Genomic DNA, 21,843 nt, shown 5'->3' with positions numbered 1-21,843 from the left:
GTTGTTGGAAAAACATGCCTGAATGAATTGTTGGATTTTTACTCGAAGGAGAGATCATTAGTATGTTAAGTACTCACTCCGTTTCAAAATGAGTGTCGTTTTAGATGTTTACAAACATATTAAAAAATGCAATGATTAAAAGAAAGAGAATGTTTATTTTACCAAATTATCCTTATTAACTATTGGTTAGTTTTAAAAGTAATACTTTGAAAGTAGTGTGCAGAGTATTAATTGGAGGGTACAATTGAAAAGAAAAAGTTATTATTGCATTGGAAACTGAAAACGACATTCATTTTGAAACAATTTTTTTTGGCTAAAGCGACACTCATTTTGAAACGGATGGAGTATAAATAAGAGTTTCCTATTCGATGAAAAATAAGTTGTTGAACGGTATTTATAAGTGAATGAACTATGTATTTAAAGTTTTAAGGTCGTGAATGGTATAAATAGTATCATTTGTGTAGTTGTTTAAAGTTAAATGCGATGATCCCCAAATTAACTTTATCATGACCCAACAAAATATCACATTATTTCTTAAGAAAAATGCTAACAAGTGTCCTTAGAACAATGTTTAAGCATCTAAAAATAATAATTTTTGACTTTGAAAATGTATAGTTATGATTTTTATATTTGTTTAACTTATATTTTTAAGACAATTTTTTTTTTTTGTGGGTTTCTTAAACAATCCACTTAAGACACCCGTTAGCATGACTCTTTTCTCAAACTTCGGTTAGTAAAATTGTGTGTCTCTGTTGGTGTGGCGCATCTGTCGTAACCGTATACCAACTAAAGACAACCTGGTGGTGCGCGGTGTTATCCCTGCAACGGATATGGCGTGTCCGCTTGGTTGTGACTCCAATGAATCGGTAACACATCTGTTTCTTCATTGTTCTCTTTCGGCTGATCTTTGGGTTCTTGTTTGGAATTGGTTAGGCATCTCTTTTGTAAATTTTGGTGAGCTTCGACATCATTTTACTCAGTTTACTAGGATGGCGGGAATGCCAATCTATTCGCATTTATTCTTCAGGGTTATTTGGTTTGCCACTATTTGGGTGCTTAGGAAGGAAAGGAACAATCGAATATCTCAAAATACGGGTTCCACTTCTTTTGTTCTCATTGACAAAGTAAAGCTTCAATCTTTCCTTTGGCTGAAATCTAAAGAGACTGTTTTTTATAACGCTTACCACGACTGGTGGAAGCACCCCATCCCGTGTATGGGTGTTATTATGTAATTTTTTGTGTTGTTTGATTGCTGCTTTATCTTGATGTGTGCACCATAACTCTGTAAATATTTTTCGATGTTCCTCCTTTTGCACACATTGTGCGGGTGGTAACATCGTTGGTTTCGTAATATATCTCATTTTGATTTGTTAAAAAAAATTGTTTATTTCATCGCTTTCGTATTAAGTCTAAATATATTGGAAATGGAAGTAACATTTGTGTAGCTGAAGTGTTGATGGCAAATATGTACGTAAAAAAGAAGAAAAAGCATTTTGCTTGGAAGAAAGAACAGTACATGTAGAATGTCTTCTGGAATTTGGGACCAGAAACTGAACAGATAAAATTCGGTCAGGTCAGTGGCCACTCACTGGCTATTAGGTGATTGGCTGTTTTGGTTAGGTCGTATGACAATTCATTTTCATCATATATTCTATCTTATCTTATTAATTTGGTTCTCACTAATTTATATATTTATTATCTCTTAACACAAATTGATAAATGATAATCATATTTTCTGCAATTTTTTATTTATCAAATAATTGATAACATTATTACTTTAATTATATTAATATATAAGAATGGATTGCTTTGTGGTTACGAAGCTAAAAGAAATTGGAGATATTCATGGGTGGCTGTGAAGATATTTATTATGTTTCAGGTGACAATTGCAGCCATGTCACATTGCCACCAGGGCCGGCCCATAGCCCGTCGAGGCTGGGCGACGACACCGGGCCTCCAATTTTTTGGGGCCCAAAATATATTTTTTTTATATGTAAGACACGAAAATAATGGTTATATACCTATTAAAAGCAAATTATTTTAGTTTGTACAGCTTGCTTTAGTGGCGTGGCCATTTTTTGTTGAGTGTGAGGTCATGTGTTCAAGACCCACCAAAGTGTGTTTTATAATTTTTTTTTTTAAAATGGCTTATTTATTTTTTTTGGGGCCCGGAATTTAATTTTTTTTGCATCCCTTATAAAATTAAAACCGGGCCTATGAATTTGTTAAGACGGCCCTGATTGCCACGACTCTCCAACGTGTGCTCTTAGGTGTAACTCAATGGGGATGACACATATAGTAAGAGCATGTTTGGCCCTACTTATTTTCCACTTCTCTTCTACTTCTAAGAAGAAGTGGGGCCAAACACAATTTTAAAAAAGCTGTTAATAAAATAAGTGTCTTTTTTATAAAGAAGGAAATCCAATAGAAGTCAATTAGAAAATAAGTTGTGAAAGTGAACTTTGGGGCAACTTTTCGGAGGTGAATTTGGCTTGTACACATTCGATTCCCGCACATGCCATTATATTCCTCTTTTTTATTATTTTTTGGTAAAATCCCGCCAAACATTTTTTCCCTTTTCAGGAAACCGCCAAAACTGACCTAATATATACGTGTTCCATTTCATGCTTTCTGTCACACCTATTGCTGCCGCCGCTGTCTGCCTGTCCATTGGTGCAGGTACGTAATTTTTATATTTTATTCTTTTGATTTTAATAGATCTTTCTTATTTTTTGTCCTTTTGTTGCTATCCTTTTCTTATGTCTTTTATATGATAATATATGTACTGTACTTGGAGTTTTTATACTTTAGTTTCTTTGTCCTACCATGTTGAGATTCAGATTATGTTAGTGATAGTGATAATCTTGTTTATCAGTATGCATTTTGTTATGAGTATGCCTTTTATATTGAATTTGTTAAAAGTCCATATTAAATTTCAGATCGATTTAATATTACGTATATCATTTATCTTATATGGACTTAGAATTCCTTATGCCTTTTAGTTCCATATATCATTTATCTTATAAGTATCGGCTTTCTCTTTGTTTATCATTACGTTTGATTACATATGATCATATGGATCTTTATCGTGGTGGATACATTCAGTTTGCTTACCTATTCGTTTTGTTGGATCTGTTTTTCTTTCGTTTAGAATGATAGTCAGTTTGCTTACGCAATGAAAATATTAGTCTACGTTTAATCATTTATAATTTTCAAAACGCTTTGCAGCTATGGCTACTAAAGAAATTCTTCCTTGTAAAACTGAAAATTTAGTAAAAGCAACGTGGAAAATTCCATCAGATACCAAAATGTTACTTGACATTTGTAAGAGTGAGATCCGTAAATGTGGAAAACCCCAATTAAAAAAAGTAGGATTAAATCAAAGAGGCTACATGATACGAGTATATTTTTTATTTTATTTTTGGTAGTGAAGATACGAGTATATGACCCAACATAAATCATTTTCAAGTTAGGTCAGACTATTTTTTAAAACAAATAAAGTCAAGTTTTTTTTTTAAGATGTCTACTATTAGTTAAAAAAAAAGGTTATGCGCAGCTAGACCAATTACTTAGAATAAGTTATAAGTCTTTTTTTTTTAAGGGCGAATAAGTTGCGTTTGGCCCATCTTTTTTTAGGCATACAAGCTACTTTAAACTTAAAGTTAAAAATAACAACTTAAAAGATAAAGTTAAAGTTGTTTGGTAAACATTGTTTTTTATTTCAATTTTTTTATGTTAAAGTGTTTGATAATATTTTCAAATAAAGTCAATTTATTTTAACAAGCTCATATTTTATTATGAATCATTATAAATATTTAAAAAATGATTAAGATTTATGAAAATTCATCCATTATCATATTAAATAAATTTTTATGATATTCAATAAATGATAACTTTTTTGATGATTTTTTTATGTTTTGGATAAATATTTAACAGTTAACAGCTAAATTATTAATAATGAGAGAAAAATTCTTTTAAAACTATATATTTAATGAAATTGAGAGGCCTGAATAATTTTTTTTTGTTTAAATATATAAATATGAACCTTTAAATTTGATTCATATTTTTTCTTTGAAAGAGCACATAATCAAGTGTGATATAGTTAGAGAAATAATATTTACGAACCAGTATATCATTTGTCAATAAAAAAAGTATCAGTTTAGTATTAACCAAAATATATTGTAAATAAAAAACCAAAAAATGATACACAATTGCCCCCTAAAAAAGAAAAAAATAGGGGAGCATATGACGTTAGCAATTGGAGAAACAACGTCAAAAAAATTAAAATAAAACATACATTGTGTCCTCAATGGGATTTGAAGCGGAGAACTCTAAAAATAAGTTGAGCGTGTTTTGTAAAAGTAGCTCTCATCACCTTCTTTTAAAAGTACTTTTTTCTTATATTTCTTCTTTATAAAAAAGCAACTTTTTAGTTAAAGAGCTTAGTCTAAATTATGTTTGGCCCTACTTCTTCTTATAAGGAGATGATAAGTCCAAAAAAAGTTGGGCCAAACATCTGAATTAAAAAAAGTTAAAAACCCCAATTAAAAATAGCATATTGAAGATACAGATCTTATAAACTTATAGTATGTATCCCATAAGCTACGGAGGGACCGATATAGCTTACGTTCGAAACATAACTTAATCTCATTGAGTTATTACTTATTAGTACATTAGTCTAATTAAATATGTGTTAGATTATTTATTTGAAGGTGTTAATATAAAATAGATCTTTAAACAAACTTACATGTCATAGTAAAGTTTTTCCCTAAAAAAAAAAAAATGTCATAGTAAAGTTTCAAAAAGGCGAGTTTTGGACCCAAAAATAAATCTATGACAAATAATTGTCTTGAACTTTAAGATTATATCAAACTTAGGCCAAAAAGTTTAAACATTTTGTAAAAAGAAACCAAGTTTAAACTTTAAACATCTTATTTTCAAATTATTATTTTTTTGTCGGGTTTGAACCCCGAACATCTTATTTTCACCTCTAACAAATAATTTATGCAGATAATGCATACAAATGAATATTAACATTCAAAAACTTGATGAAAAAAAGAAAGGTTTAAATGCAATTTTGATCATCCAATTTTAAAAAATGTTAACTTTTGATGCACCACTTTTTAAAACCAACATTTTGACCCCCTTAGTTTCAAAGTTAACAAAAAAAATTGGTCCCCATCCTCTCAGGATGATGTGGCATGCTCATTGATGATGTGGATCATACATGTCATTGTCTACGTGGTACATCATTTGACACCTCATTTTATTCCCAAATTCTCAAATTGAGGAACCCTAATTAAAAACCCTAATTTGTTCTTTTATTCCCAAATTCTCGAATTGAGGAACACAAGAATAACTCCAGATATGTTCATCTTCCTTCCAAATTCGTTTTCGTCTACTCGTCTGCGAAATTGGAGGCTCGTCTCTGATAATAAAAATAGACTCCTAATAAAATAAAAACCAAAATTTTGCAAAAAAGAAACAATTGTAGCGATTCTTTTAAATAACTTTTCAAATTGAATGATTACGCGATTATACAAATTAGATGGTTTGATAACGTCGAATTCTTGTCCAAAAAGGAGAACTAGAGTCTAGAGGATAGATGGAGGTTGGATTGGTTGTGGTTACTGATATGTGTGGCGGCGTGCGGCTGAGAGATGTTGGTCGAGAGGGAACGCGAGAGAGATTAAGAAGAAGAAGAAGAAAGAGGTAGTGTTGCTGTTGGAAGAAACAAGAAACAAGAACATTTTTTTTCCTTGGTGGGGGGGGGGGGGGGGGGGGGTATTGGCTACATTTTTTTAGGCCCGTCACTTTTGGAGGTCCAGTTCGATTGAGCTGTTTGCACCTCCCTCAATGACGGGCCTGGATATTTGTTTCCGAAAGAAAAAAAATCACTTTTTCATCAAAAATATATTTTTGTTCCCTATAAAATTGAAAACTTTTAAGTTTAGTAATTACTTAATTTTAATAGTATTTTTAGTCCTACAAAAAACATTTATATGTAATGTTTGTGCCTATTCAAACAAAGTTTATTTAATTATCTTTAAACTTTTAAATTTTTGAACGATTTTTTGAGACAAGTTTAGAACATTACGAAAGATTCATTTACTAAAATTTAGACGTTTTTAACATGAAATGAATTAAATATGAATTTTTTAACGAAAAAAATCAAGATAAAAGTAACAAAAAATTGGATGTAGAAATCAAATTTTGCGATCATTTTTGCGGAGTAACTTTTAACAATGGTTTTAACTCTTCTACAAAAAATTGTTAGAAAACTTAAGAGTTTAAGCATAATTAAACAAATTTGAATTTAGTAGAGATTAATAGAAACTAAAAAAACTAAAATTAAGTAAGGACTAAACTTTTTTTAAAGAAGTAAGGACTAAACTTATAAAATCCCAATTTTATAGAGATAAAAAACATATTTACCTTTAATATAAGAGTAGTGATAACTTGTGCCCTTAGAATACATGTTAAGAAATCCAAAAGAAGAAATGATCTAAAATTTTGTGAATTCAATTCATTAAAAAGTTAATCATTAAATATAATGCACACATTTTAATAAACTATTTTTATATTTGGTTCATTAATAAACTATTTTTATATGTATTTTTCTTTTAATATGGAGTAAATTGCTCGTAGTATGGACACTTAAACAAAGCCCATTAAGGTTGAATTTATAGCAAATTTCATGTCGGCATTGAATCTGATGTTTCTTAGTTCAGTAACAGGTTCTGTATAAAATACTTTGGCTCAGTAACATACTTTGGCTCGAATGTCATTTCAACGTTGTGTCAGTTGACTTCTGTGTACTAACAAAAGTACAAAACCAATGTGAAAATAAACAATATAAACCGTTTCACATTCAATCAAACACAATCTATCTATAACAACTTCAACCACAAACTTAAGATGTACACAAAATACATATATCTGACATTGACTTATAAATGACCATAGATGCATACATTGTGTATATGCATGTGATAACATACGGTGGGATTTAACCTGCACAAGCAAAAGACTTGTGCACATGCACAAGGGAGGAAATTAAGGACAGCTGGAGGTAAAAAAAACACTTTTTACCTGCTGAAATATTTTAATGTTTCATATTATATTGTAAGATATTCCTTTTATTGTTTCTGCTGCTCACACCCCCTAAAAAATCACCAGTTATCAGCAATTAATTGTATACCCCCTACTAAAATTGAAACATGGAGAGTAGTAATTCACACTTCACTAACACCTGAGTTACGGTTTGAATCTCACTTGAGCTATCTTTCCCTTTTTCCTTCATGCTTAACACTTTTCTTCATCTTCATCACTACCCATGTTCTTCAGATTTCCAAAAATGTTTTCTCACCATCAACCTACCCATTAACTATCAACTCCAAACCCTAATGGCACCGAAGAAGGATAAGGCACCACCAGTCACCACCGTCATCAAAGCCATTGAAATCAGGAGGAGGAAAGCAAAAGAAGAAGAAATGGAGCAAAGGTAAACAAAAGGAAAAGGTTAACATCATGGTTTTGTTTGATCAAGGTACCTATGATAAGCTTCTCACTGAAGCTCCTAAATACAAGTCTCAGGATTAATGGATCTTTGAGACGTCGTGCAATCAAAGATTTGATGGCAAGAGGTTTGGTTAGGTTGGTGTCTGCTCATTCTAGTCAGCAGATTTACACTAGAGCCACTAATACATAGGCGGTTTTGAGGTGTTTTTTATTTTCCTGATTTTGTTTAGAGACAACATTATTATGAGGATGTGTTTGGTTTTCATGTTTTTGTCATTTTGTTGAAGACAGTTGTTGAAATTTTGTTTTAAATTAATGATGACAAGTTTAATTTTTGCTTTTATGAAGGAAAAAAAAAACCTACCCATTAACTTCAATTCTTCATCAACAAAATTGTTCAATATTATTTCATTTTCTTTTGAAGTTTGGAGATTGCAGCTTAGTGTGGTTTATAGATCTGGATTCATTAAATCTCTTGGTTGATTTCTGAAATCTTTCAACTTAAAGGTTTTATTATGCTATATGGTTGTTGAATACTAGTGTTGTTGGCCAATAAAAGAGGCTGAGAAACCATGACTGAAAGAAACTTTTTTTTTTATAGATAAATTTTGGTCAATAAAAGAGGCTAAGAAACCAACACTGGTTGCACGACAGTCAGAAATGTTGGTCTGCAGTCGCGCACGGTCGTGCGTAATGTTGGAACGACCGTGCGTAAACTCACTGGAAGAGAATTTATTTTTGTTTATTTTCATGCACACGGTCGTGCTCTTAAATGGCACGGTCGTGCGTGAAATCCTGGAAGTGATTGTGTTTGGTTTCTACTAGTTTTGTTATGTAATTATGTATGTCTTTGGTTCCTGCAATTTTGTTGATAAAAATGAAGTGTGGGTTTCGGTGAATATGTATTGTCCAATTTCCTGCATCCCTTAGTGAAATTTTGAAAAGAGGAAAGAAATGAAGTTAGATGTTATAATTTGATTGACATGTATAGAAAGAGGTGGGGTTTAATTCAATATAGAGGTGGGGTATAGAAAGATTATAGCATATTGAAAGAAAGAAAGAAAAAATATCCAAGTTTGTGTTGTCTGTGTTACTGCCTTGTTTTGTTTTCTGAGTTTGTTTTGTGAGTGCTTGTGATTAATTCAATATATGTATGTATTATGAACAGGAAAATGGATATTCATGAAATCCTAGAAATTTTCGTAATTTCAAATTTAAGCAACATAGCTGGGGAAAGCAACATTACTGGGGAAAGTTCAGAGGTATGTTGAAGTCATTACATTATTGTGTAAATTATTTTTGAAGTTGAAGATATTATCGAAAACCATGGGGTAATTCTGCTCCGAGGTTTGCCAATTACTAAGTTATTTTGCATTTTATATTGTACAGGACTTGGGCAATAGCCCTTGTTCGGAGAGTGTTCTATGTTCCTCGGATGAAGATCGAAGACATCTACACTTCGTTGTATGGGTGCAACTTTGGTGATGAAACGACGGTTGATTATTATTATTAGGCGAAGGCTAGGAAGAGGGGCAAGAACCATAAAAATCTGCGATTGTGCGAGAACCATAAAAATCAAGATTTTAATGGTGTTTTTTGTGCAAGAACCATAAAATAAATTATATGTGAGTGGCTTGTGGGTTTGCGAAATTAAGTATGTGCTTCTTCTTGCCTTTGAAAGGTGCTGCGTATGGAACTGATTTGGTTTTGTTTTTTGGGCACTGGTGCGCTACTGTGAATGCCTTCTGTTGGCAGGTCTGTGAGCAGGATGGCTGCTTTGTTTTGGGTGTACTTCTGTTGGGTAGTTTTGTTATGCTTCCATTTCATTTTCTGCTGCTGATTTGCTTGGCCCAGGACCGTGTGCTGTTATGGCAGTGTGTTAGTGGCTTTTGTTTGTAATTGTTAGACTATTTGCAATTCAAATGCTGGGCACTTTTAATATATGTTGTTTCAAAAAAAAAAAAAAAACCGGTCAAAACAAAAGTTAGCATGTAATCTCCCTTGATTATTATTTTTTGAATAACTAGTCTCCTTTGATGATTCTCTTAGCCTGCTATTCGGCTGCCCCTATTACATTCAGGTGCTATGTTGAATACATTACTAAGATACAAATATGTGCTCAATTATGTATTCAAATTCAAATGAAGTTCTCACAGCTAGTGTTGATATAAACTTAGCTACATTTTGCTCTTTGATCCTTCCACCATTAGAATCAAGTCTTTCTTCATGACTCCTAAATAGAGCATCAGTATAGTGTGCAAGATGAAAATGGGTTTGACATTTCTTTTCCATGGCCTTCTTATCTGTACTTTTCACATCCTCAGCAATAGAGACTGCAGGTTTCAAATACTTCTCCAAAATTGTTCTTGAGCTACAAGTTAAGATAAAAACATTACAAGACATGAACTCAAATGAGTCAGGCATCACAAGGGAGCATCCATTATTTAAACATTAAACAGAATTAAGTTTGTCCAATAACTTGCTAGATCTGGTCTCTGCCAGCCACTTCCCAATCAAGCGATATACATCTGAAACCTCTTCATTACTTTGATAATTTTGTGATATGTACATTCCAAGGTTGATAGCCATCTCATTTTGACCTTGAGCACGAAAAAGCTTTGCTTCTTCAATCTGCTATCCAGAAGCAGAGCAAACAATTAGTATTCAATCTGCTTCTTCAATCTGCTATCCAGAAGCTTTGCTTAATTTCACCACACATGACAGACCCTTTCATCGCTTATTTGAATTCACAGCCAATAACTTACCCTTACCACTTTCTGCTCCTTGTCACTTATTCTTTGGTTTGTTTTTGCTTCCTATTTTTTCAATCGTTCTAGATTCACCATTGCTGCTTGTTTTTCAGTCCTGCATGATAATAATACAATGTTCTTTTTAAAACGAGATTGATTAAAGTCACACATTGCAGGACCAATTTCACTAGAATCATGTCTTATTATGTTCCCTGTTTAATAATCAACAACCAATATAAGAGTGGCTTGTTACCCTTCAAACTTTAATAATAAAAATTAAACTTTAATCGTTCTAGAAGATAACTTGTACTACATGATAATGAAGGGTCCTTCGAAAAAACATTTAGCTCCTTCACGATGCGCTTTGAAGCCGTTATAATTGAAACTTCAAAATAACAACAAATGAAAAACATAATAAAGATTATCATGCAACACATCGTTGGATCTAGAAAGCAATAAAAAGAAATTGAAAGGAAAAAAGTTTTAATTGGGATATGGAACAAAAGATAAATGAAGGGTTACCACTTACCAATTGATTTCAATCAGCAGGAAAGTTTCAATTCGTGTGTTCGCGTTGATATCAAAGACTGACACATGTCAGATACAGAATGCTCCTTTTATTTGAAATGTTGGTGCTACATAGGTTGAGACTTACAATGATGCCTCAGATGTGCAGCTCTTGGTGACTCCAACAGCTGAAGTAGACCTTCCAAACTAGCACATAGAATGGAAGTATTATTATGAACATAGAAAAACAATGTAAGAGGCAAAGAAGATACAACAAAGAAAGGATATAAGGAATAAAAATCACTTTAGTTAATAACCCGTTTTAAGATTCAACAAAGAAGATACAACAATGTAAGAGGCGATATAAGATGCAACCCGTTTTAAGATTCAAAATATATCATTTTACCATCCTATTGTAAGGATACTTCAATTCCACAACACATTCAAAAATCCCAAAATAAAAAAAGTAAAAAAAATAAAAATACATAAACATCATGTGACATATTTGAAGAAATAAAAAAACAGAAAATCAGGACCATCCTTAACAAAAAAAAAAGGAAGCTCAGAACTATTTTAACATATGTGACATATTTGAGATGATTTACCTATTCTGCTATTCACGGTCTTCTCCAACAGCTTTACCAATTTAGGCTACGAAGTTTCCACACTCCGTTCAAGTTCCTCCGATTCACGTTCCTACAAAACCCATAACACAAGTTCCTCGATGGGTTTGATTTAGGAGTTTGAAGGGTTTGATTGAGATTGAGAGATCGAAGCGTTTGATCTTTGGATCGATGGAAGTTGAATGAAGTTATGCGATTGAGAGTGATAGACGAGGGTGAAATGAACAGTGGGTTTGTGATTGAAGTTCTGCAATTGAGAGTGATAGGCGAGGATGGAAATGAGAGAATGAGATTGACGGCGAGGCTTCAGCGACTGAGAGTGAGATTGAGGATGGATGTAAGATTGAGGATGAGCCACAGTGATATTGAAGGAAAGTGATATTGAGGGTGAGTAACGAAAATATTTGGGGAAAATACCCATTTATTTGGGGAAAAGATTGAGGGAAGGAGACTGGTATTGTGAGAGCGGGAGTAACCAAATATTTGGGGAAAGGGAATTTTTGTGAAAGAGGGAAGTGAAATTTGATTATTTTGGTAGAAGAGGGAGAATGAAATCCTGAAAATTAAATGGAGGGAAATTTTGGAGTCATGTGAAAGTGGTGAAATAGAGGGATAGAATAAGGAGAAATATGAAATTTGATTATTTTGGCACAAGAGTGAAAGTGAAATTAGTGATATAATTCTGCCAAAAAAATAGCTAAAATGAAATAAAGTTTTTTTTTAGTTAGTATTCAATTTATTACCTTTATTCGAAGAAAAAAAATCATTCTCTTAATTATTATTTCTCAAAGTGGTGAAATTAGATTTTTGGATCCTTCTCTCTTAATAAAACTTACTCCCTCCGTCTCAAATTATAAATAAAAAAACAAAAATCACACTTATTAAGAAAACTAAAGCATAAGAATTTGTAGCATAACTTTTTGTGTTTTCTTTGGAATAAGTTTCATTGGAAGATGTAAAAACAATTTTTATTGGCTATTGGTTATGGAAAAAATGGAAGAGAGAAAAAATTAAATGTAATTTGCATTTAATTTCATGAGAATAAGCAAAAGTTTTTATTGGAAAAGATTAAAAAAACAAGATTAAATAGAATAAAAAATGAGTTTTTTTTGCTTATATTTCAGGACGAAGGGAGTATTTTGGAGCCTCCTCTGTTAATAAATTTTAAATTAATTTAAAAATTAAATAAATTTGATATGTTAGAGACAAAATAGCGAGGAGGATAAACAAGGAGGGAGATAAAATTTGATTATTTTAGAAGAAGAGGAAAAGTGAAATACTTTCCCCAAAAAAATGTGGTTCAAATGAAATTAAGTTTTTTATCTTTTAGCAAAATCTTAATTCATTTCCTTATGATATTCTTGCATGTTAATTTAGTCTTTGACAAAAAAATAAAAACTTAAATTGTTCTATGATACAGAGTTTGTTTGTTATAGTTTTTCTAAGAAAAAAATTACTTTTTTAAAAAAAAATATTCAATTTTAAAAATTGTGCATCCGTTTGTTACAGCTTTTTTAAAAAAATTAGAATCCAACAAAAATCTAAAAACACCTTCAAATGAAAAGTTGTTAAGAGCAGCTTCTAAAAAAATAGATTTTTGTCAGAGGAGAGATAATATAATGGTCAAAAGATTGCACTAATTTTGTAATAAAAAATCTCTTTTAAAAATAATCTTATACAGAACAACTGATGAAACTCACAACTCTTACCCTAACTGAAAGAATCTCGGGGTCAAAATGTTCATTGACTAACGAAACCCATGTTATCGACTAACCATGCTTATAACTCTAACCCTGACGACAACTATAACCCTAATGACAAGATTCTTTCAACTAAACTACTTCTAAGATTTAAGAACGACTGATGAAACTCACAACTCTTACCTTAACTGCAGGAATCTTGGAGTCAAAGTACTTGGATGAACGTTTCTATGAGTATTTTTAGGAGGATATTAGTTATGAGTGAGTAAAATAAAATTAATTTACATTATTAGTGGGTAGGGAAAATAAACGGGTGGGTGTATACAGTTGAAATTGCATGAGTCGGTCTAAGTTGCAAGAATTAAGAAGTTGTCCATGATTATGGAATTGTATAAGGTGTTCACGTTGTTGTCTAAGTTGTAGGAAGATTGAGTCCATTGCATACTCATTAAAGATGGGGGCTTTAGGCCAGGCAACTTTATGCTCAAACTATGTTGGGGGCTTTAGGCCCGGCAGCTTTATGCTCAAATACGTTGGGGGCTTTAAGCCCGGCAGCTTTATGCTCACTTGTTGAAGAGCCTAATTACGCTCATATATGTTGTTGAATGGTACCACATGCATTTGCATATCAAGAAGTTTCACGATGATTTAAGTTGTTAAGTTGTTAAGAGTGCATTGTCAAGTTGAGTCGTGTTGTCGAGTCAAGTTGTTAAGTTGTGATGTTTTAACGAATTACTTTGTGATGTCTATTAATGTAATTGTATGAGACGATGAAGGTGATTATTTGTTGATGTTCTTATGAAGATGGTTATTGGTGACTACATGTGTTGTGACTAGTTGGAATTGAATTGTGACATTGTGTTTGTGAAGTTTTTTTTGGTTCTTAAGTTGTAATGATATTTTCTACTAATATAGATTGAGATGATATAGTATATTCTTCAAGGTTTTGAATATTATGTTTGTGATGTGAAACGACTTTGACTTAATTACTTACGTGTTCTTCTCATTTTTTTTATACTATTACATGTTCTCGGAAGTCACCCCTTCGTTGTTTGTGTTTGCTGGCTTGGCCCTGCGGTTGCGAAACCGTAGTTATATAGGTTATGAGTCTTGGAGTCAAGTGCATGCCTTTCGTGAGGACTTGTCTTGTGTCGTCGGTTATTTTGGGGAAAAGCACCGCTCTGATAGTGACACGGGAAAAGGGATATGCTTACTTATTTAATTTTGTGCAAGAAAACCATTGTCTATGATGTAAAATGAAATATTTTCAAAAGAAAAAGATTCGACGTTATTATTACTATAATTTTTAATGAAGTGAAATATGAATTATGTTTGTTATGAGTCAATGTGATATCCTAAATTTTGTGGAAGAATTCCTATATCATTAGAGAAGTTTTTATTTGACACTTTCCGCTGCGAATTAAACTCTATTTTTAATTAAATAATAGCAATAATTATTCTTGGGATTTAGGGTGTCACACTTACCCTAACAAGTAGAATAATATACGATAAGTATTTCGATGAATGTTTAATACCTAATCAAACTATTCACCAACTTATCTTGCCTACAACTCTAACCCTAACGACAATAGTGTTCGAATTAAACTACTTGGAAGACTACTAATAGTTAGATCAATTGATCACAACGAATAATCAAACCCACAACTCTTACCCTAACAACAAAAATCTTATACGGAAAGTACTTGGATAAATGTTAATTGATTAATCAAGATATTCACTATGTGATTTGTATTTTATTTATTTTATCGTTATTATTAAAAAACTAATTTATAAACTCAATATAGATAACAAATTACAACTATTTTTTAAACACATTGAAATGAAAATAACATAATACTACTTTAATTAAATAAACTCAAGAATAAAAATATAAAAAAATTCTTAAAAAAACAAAAACTCAAACTTACTAATGAGTATATGTTTTGCTTATTTTTATGTCCATTTACCTTGACCCATTCAACAATAATGTACACACTCTGGTCAACAAAATAACCAAAACTTGACATTTTTTTATTTATTCAATAATTAATCTATGTGGTCCTTAATATACATCACACACACTATTTATTAAATAAACCTAACATGTTATATTTTGTTTATAATAGTGACTAAACTGTCTTTTTATACAATTATCTTATTTTTCGAAAAATAAAAAATAATTTAATTACTAAATTTTTATCCAATTATTAAATTTTCTAAATTTTTGAAAAGAAAAAAAATTTGATTATCTAAATTTTAAATATGGTTTATCGAAAATAAAATCCAATTATCTAAAAATCCAATATTCTAAATTTATCGAAAAGAAAAAAAAACTTCTAACAAATCATATCCTTTTTCGATTAAATGTATCTTTAATTTACAAATATGATTTATTGTTATAAATATAATTTATTGTTTATTTAATTTATATTATGATTTAAGGAAAATAACTAAATTTCCTTCTACCAAAACTAATTGGTAAATTTATATTATAGGTTGTTTTGTTTTAAGCTTGGGCCTGGTTTGTAATATAAGCCCAATACATCACTTGCCAAAAAAAATCATTAAAATACTCAACTTTATTCTTTCTGTGGGACCCTCGCCAACAACAACCAGCAGGTTACCTTTCCAACTTTTGCAACAAATCTGGACCATTCGAATATAATATTAATATATCAATGGCTCAGAATTGCTTTCAGCTCTTATATCAAGGATGCACAACTCTTTTGCTTGTGCAGGTTAAATGCCACCATAACATACTGCATTAATGATGTCATAAAAAACAATTCACAGAATTTTACAAGATCATCTCATAGTTATTTGGCATCAAGTGTTGTAATCTATATGGTACATCAAGTTGTGCTCACTATTTGGCATCTTGCATCTAGTACCTCAAAGTGCACATCATCAACATTAGTGAATTTCAAAACCACTATTATTATCCAAAGGTAAAAGGTTTTTCAAATATTTCTGTGTTACTGTAAAAGATTGCAAGGACTTGATTAAACGAAAAGATTGAATTTCCATGTTGCGTGTACTATGTAACAAACTAACTTTACCAATAAAATAACAATGTTAACCGTTTCAGATTCAGTCTCACATCCACCTATGACAATTCCAGTCACAAACTTAAGCATAATGCAACCTTGAATTATAAATGATCATAAGATTATAGAGTAATGTATAAATTGCATATCATATTCTATGCTTTCTGTGGGATTTGAAACTTTCAATTCTTCACATGAATCACTTGGAAGTTGAATATTACACAACAACAAAAAATAGATAAACAAGAGTGGTACACCTTATACATTTAATCCCATGCAAAGAATAAATTATCTATAAGAAAATTTTCTATATATAACTTGACAAAATCAGAATTATTGAGTTACTACTTTCTTGACTTGATAAAAATTTGAAACTTGACTGATTCTTGGCGTGTGTGTATTATATAATAAGAATGAATCAATCTTTTTGTTAAGAGTGGCTCCGAATTCGTTTCCCTTTGTTTCTCTACTTCTGGAATTACGATTTCTAGATAAGCCGCTCTTTCTTACCGCTGCACAGTTTCATGAGTTTGTCATCTTGATCCTGAGTTGGATGGCTGCCACAGCTTTTTCTGGCATACCAATATCTTCTCTTTTTCAACATCAAACTCAGTGTTTTCTTTATGACATATCCATCTCATGCCCTTCGCAATAGTTGCAATGGCATCCGCAAAATAACTTGACTCTCGGATTATAGCGTGCCCGCCTGGTCGCAAAATCCGGTCCATTTCCAACATTACATACTTCATTTCACATCTGCAATGTAACAGCCACTGTTAGAGCGATCTCACAATGAGTGCATTTTGAAAATCTTGTTTAGGCCAAAGTTTGGATAAACAGCCTAACTAAGCGTTTATAGCATAAGATTTTATCATATAAGTGCTTATGTATAAACTTTCCTATTATAAAAGATAAAATAAAGTCAACTTGTTTTCATAAGCTATAATAGAGAGCTTATAGAAATAAACTAAAAACAACTTATTGGCATGTCATAAGTTGTTTCCAAAAGCACTCTCAAACAGTCAAGCAATTGTTTATGCCAGTAGATAAGCTCAAACAAGCGAATCCAAACAGCCCCTTAGACTTATCTTATAACAAAAGCAACTGTGAAAGTGTTCAACAGAACTTATAAAAATAACTCGTGACTTGATAAAGCTGTTTTCAGTATGCTCCTCGTGATAGTTTCAGAAAACAACTTATAACATATAGATGGAAACAGTTTGACCATATTATTATAAGTGCTTATATTAAGAAGTGATTAATTAAGCTGTCAAAATTGAAGTATTGATTGAGTGCATATTCACCTGTGGCTTTCAGCAGTGAAGAATCCATCAGCATGAAGGAGGTCATAGGTTCTAGGATATGTTGAAAAAGCTTCACACCTAATAGCACAAGACATCATGAAATTCAAATCATTACTAATGAAAACCATATGATATAACACAAAAACATCCATAAACACATAACCTTATGGTTCATATTTAGAGTTTCAAACATACCAGTCATGGAAGGTACCGATAAGGCCTCGATCGAAAACTACAGGGAGTGTATTAGGACCATAAGATGAAACAACATTCATAACCCACAAAGGATCATTGATCAAGGAAGCAGCAAAACCTCCATAAGCTGTATTCATATCCATCACATTTCTTATCTTGTTTGTGCCAAGATCAGGCAACAACTTCTTGTAGTGCTGAATGCGCTTTTTCCACTTACTGTTATCATGACTGAAAGTACTAGAACTAGAACCTTGAACAAGTGAAATCCTTTCAGGTGCAACATTCAACCTTTGAGGCCATTTCGGCATGTACGTGAGGCCTGATTTCTTGTACTTTTCCATTGGAACAACAAAACAAGCGCGAAGCGGAGTGTACCATGCTGAATCTGGTTCAAGACTGTCATCACATTTTGGAGGATAGGTGTCTCTAGGAAGCTTATCATAGCAAGCGTTGTCTTTGGCCTTTTGCCATACATATATGTCATCCTTTTTGTTGTATAATTTGAAGCACATTGATGTGAGCAAATCTTGTAGCTTTTCATAATCTGATCTTTGTTCTTCCACCGTTGTGTTCCATCCGCGCCATCTACGCTCATAGTTGACTGGTGGACCGGACAAAACCCAAAATCCTCCGGGACGAAGAATTCGGTGAATTTCTTGGAGATAAATTCCACCTAAAAGCATAAGATATGAATATTCCCATCAGTTAATGGATGAAAATTTCGACTGAACTAATATCAGCTCTAAACAAGACAGTTCATGAAAATAATGTATAACTTAGATGAATGAAACTGTTTCATTATGCTGGTAAAGTTCATGAAAACATAGCATAAACAGAAAGGAAAAAAAACTGTTTTTAAGAACTGAAAATTTTAAAATGCATTGAAGAATTACCAAATTCTGTCCATGGGATAAGGCATCTAGAGCAATGAGCCATATCAAAGGAGTTTGAAGGGAAAGGAAGTCTTTGTGTAGAGATGACACCAAGAATTGCTGGGATACCGCGCTCGAGAGCAAACTGAACCTGAGCTTCATGGTTATCTCTTGGCGCGAGAGAAATTGTTAGAACGCCTCGATCCAACAAGTCACCGCCCCAGCTAGCAACCTAACATAAATCGGAGTTATGTGGATATCAATTAACACATACACCATACGCAACAACGAACTAACACATAGACACCGGTAATAAGTAAAAATACAAAGAAAGCGGCCAATTGTAAAAAGAAGTAAAAGTAAAAAGAAGGATAAAACTCACCCCACAACCAGTATCAATTGCAGTTCTAACTGACCCATCTTTGATTCCTGGGATCAGATCTTGCATTAAATCAACATATTCACCAACACCATTAGGAAACATAGTACCTCCACCAGGAAATTGAAATTTCTCTCCTTCCTTTATCAACCAATGCTGATTAGACTTCTGTTTGTTAATCCAATCATATGGCACATTCCTGTCATTTATTCATGTAACACAAATTAAAAACTTGAACAATATATATATATATATATATATATATATATATATATATATATATATATATATATATATATATATATCGATGTAGCAAGCAACATAAAATCAATTCAAACTATAATTATTTCAACTTATAAATCATCTATTACATACCTGTACCAACATTCATCTCTACTCTTTGGCCATCTGATTGGAGGCTTGTAACCAGGTGGAGGAGGAACTAAGCATTCTTTCCTCTCAAAAATCGGAGGGCAATGGCGTTCCAACAAAGTAAGTCTATAGGTACCATACTTTCTCCATCTCTGTAAAATCATCCATGCTCAAAACTCAATCAACAAAATAATGAAATTTTCTTCTAAAAAAATTCCAAACATCAAAATTTTCGTAGAAAACTATTAGTATTAATTAATACCTTTGGATCTGTGCATGGAGTATAGTCTTGATAATCATTGCTGCATTCGGGAAAACTAAAGGGCTTAATTTGCAAAGAGCCTGAGGATTGCTTAGGTGAATCAAGTGATTTCTGAATGGTGTTGATGACATCAACACCATTGTTTCCAGATTTAAAGACTCCACCAAGGTAGAATGAAAAACCACACAGAACAATGATAGTGATCGCCGCAGTCAGAGATCGGTTCTTGTTCGGCTGGTGGATCAGTTTTCCATCCTTATGCTTCATGATCCTTGTTTTTTATTCCACTAACTATCTGCACAAAAAGAACAACTAAACTTCAGTATAATTCAACTATACTAATGCCACTTCCTCCACAAACATACCATGAATCATATTCATATCATTCCTCAACCATAGTAAACATAGTAATCAGTAACACTAATGAAAAAATCACTCTTAACAAACAAAGAACAAATATCTAGAATTATGGTCTCATTCAACTTTGAGAAAACAACTTGATCTGAATTAACACTAAGGTTTTAAAAAGAGATCTGTGCTACAACATCAAGAATTATGTATCTATGTAACGCGCGACCGTAATTAAAACTGCAATTACCCGCGATTAATCGCAATTCGACACAATATCGAAGATCGCAGCGCAACCACGAGAGTAAGACTATAATAACTATTCAGCTCAGACCAATGTGAAAAGGAACAAGAACCAAGGAAATAGTACTAAAGAACAGCAACAAAGGAGGTGAATTAATTGCAACAACAAGAAGAACACACACAACAATACTGAAAACAACTAGCACTGTTCCCCAACCAGATCAATGTGACAGACATAACACAAATACCAATGACAGATCCAATTTAAGGAAAGAGAAACAAAAAAAAAAGGTAATCAATGATTAATTCCAGCTAATGAATAAAACCACACCGACCATTAAAACAACATGGGAGCAAGTGAGAAAGTAAGGTAAATAAATGGATGAAATCTGATTCTATAAATAACAACCACCGACATAATCAAAATTCAAAAATTCAAAACCAGCTACTTGACATTTGATGTCACATAATTGCTTTTATTATGTTCACATGACATTGGGACCCATTTAGGACATAGCCTCCATCACTGACTCAACAAAAAAAAAAAAAAAAGCATAATGTGAAGCTGGATCTCACACTATGTTGTACAATATTCCTATACACAAAAAAGGTAAAGGGTATTATGTTATTGTCAACATTTCTTGACACGTACGAAAAGTTTCTATCATGAGTTTTGTTTTGTCAGTGGTTTCTGATCTACTGTTTTCTGTTCAGAATTCAGAACTATGATACAAATGGTTACTAACTGAAAAAGACTAAACAAATTAAAACTAATGAAGAAACAGTGGGAATGCTTTTTGTTCTGGCTTTTCCATTCTAATTGGTTATGATTTAGAAAACAGAGGAAACAGAGAAATCAGAGAAAAAAGAAAGGATCTTTTTCAATAATCTTGGAACCCCACTTTGAGTTTTGATTGAATAATTGTAAAAAGGTTAAAAGGGTGTCAGAAAAACATGATGAACTCATCAAAATAAATGTTTATGAGATCCAAAAGTACTAAACAGAAACACAAAAAACAGAGGAAACAGGGGAAAACAGAGAGAATAGCTTTCTAAATCCAAATGGATCTGTTAGAAGAAGAGAAAGTACATAGAAATGACTCAAGATAATAATTAAGATAAAATAGCAATGAAAGAAAGATAAAAAAGAATGAATGAAAATGGTACAAACCCTTGTTTTGTTCTGTTGTGTGTTTATCAATGGTGGAATGTGGAAAAAACAGGGGAATGGTGGAAAGTGAGAAGAAGAAGAAGTGAAAGGAACCAATGAAAGAAATAAGTGAGATTTGTTTGGGTGTGAGGCTAAACTAAAGGAAGCTAAACCATTTATATAAACTATTTTTGCTCTGCCATGTGCCTTGCTGTCCCCTCTTTTTGTTCAATCTTCAACTTCCTTCCACTTTCATTTCCATCTCTTCAAATTTCACATTATCTTCAAATATTTACACATACAAGCAAATGTAAAACTACTAAATAATAAAAGGTTTGTACCAAAAAAAAAAAAAAAGGAGCCAGCAACATTTAACTTCTAAATTAATATTAGAGTTAAATATGTTTTTTTTTTGTTGAAGAAGTTAAACTAACACCCTCAAATTGAACTTAAATATGTTTTTTATTTCCATAAATATACGAATTTTTTATTTTAGTTCCTCAGAAAATTTCTTTCGGTTTTTAATTCCTATAAAATTTGCAATCATCACTTTTGGTTTCTATTTATGCC

General features: G+C 32.1%; 1 protein-coding gene, 1 long non-coding RNA gene and 1 pseudogene across 6 annotated transcripts; 1 reads left to right on the top strand and 2 right to left on the bottom strand.

Annotated features, from left to right (window-relative positions):
- The first annotated feature begins 7,170 nt into the window (after positions 1-7,170).
- Positions 7,171-7,862, top strand: LOC146920545 (small ribosomal subunit protein eS25y pseudogene; annotated as a pseudogene).
- Positions 7,863-9,933: 2,071 nt separating this feature from the next.
- On the bottom strand, positions 9,934-12,018 carry LOC146920544 (uncharacterized). Of its 2 annotated transcripts, none has more exons than XR_015011821.1 (4): positions 11,384-12,018; positions 10,801-10,985; positions 10,287-10,386; positions 9,934-10,152 (listed from the first exon to the last, which is right to left on the bottom strand). It is a non-coding gene; the product is annotated as an uncharacterized LOC146920544 (long non-coding RNA). The 2 variants fall into 2 exon arrangements; XR_015011822.1 differs by having other exon boundaries at positions 10,293-10,386.
- Positions 12,019-16,278: 4,260 nt separating this feature from the next.
- Positions 16,279-21,421, bottom strand: LOC146920543 (putative methyltransferase PMT21). 4 transcript variants are annotated; one of them, XM_085713967.1, is made up of 8 exons: positions 20,131-21,421; positions 19,533-19,827; positions 19,274-19,422; positions 18,902-19,097; positions 18,541-18,751; positions 17,648-18,320; positions 17,453-17,530; positions 16,279-16,904 (listed from the first exon to the last, which is right to left on the bottom strand). In XM_085713967.1, exons 2-8 carry the CDS (start codon positions 19,797-19,799, stop codon positions 16,682-16,684), a joined length of 1,797 nt encoding a protein of 598 aa, XP_085570093.1. In that variant the 5' UTR covers positions 19,800-19,827; positions 20,131-21,421; the 3' UTR covers positions 16,279-16,681. The 4 variants fall into 4 exon arrangements, with proteins under 4 accessions (XP_085570093.1, XP_085570092.1, XP_085570095.1 ...); XM_085713966.1 differs by having other exon boundaries at positions 21,295-21,421; XM_085713969.1 differs by having other exon boundaries at positions 20,540-20,574.
- Between the last annotated feature and the right edge of the window lie 422 nt (positions 21,422-21,843).

Source organism: Medicago sativa, chromosome 5 (genome assembly GCF_051527215.1).
Source record: "Medicago sativa cultivar Bolivia chromosome 5, Bolivia_mono, whole genome shotgun sequence".
NCBI lineage: Eukaryota > Viridiplantae > Streptophyta > Magnoliopsida > Fabales > Fabaceae > Medicago > Medicago sativa.
The sequence above is the reverse complement of the archived record's forward strand: the minus strand, read 5'-3'. Positions and strand labels throughout refer to the sequence as shown.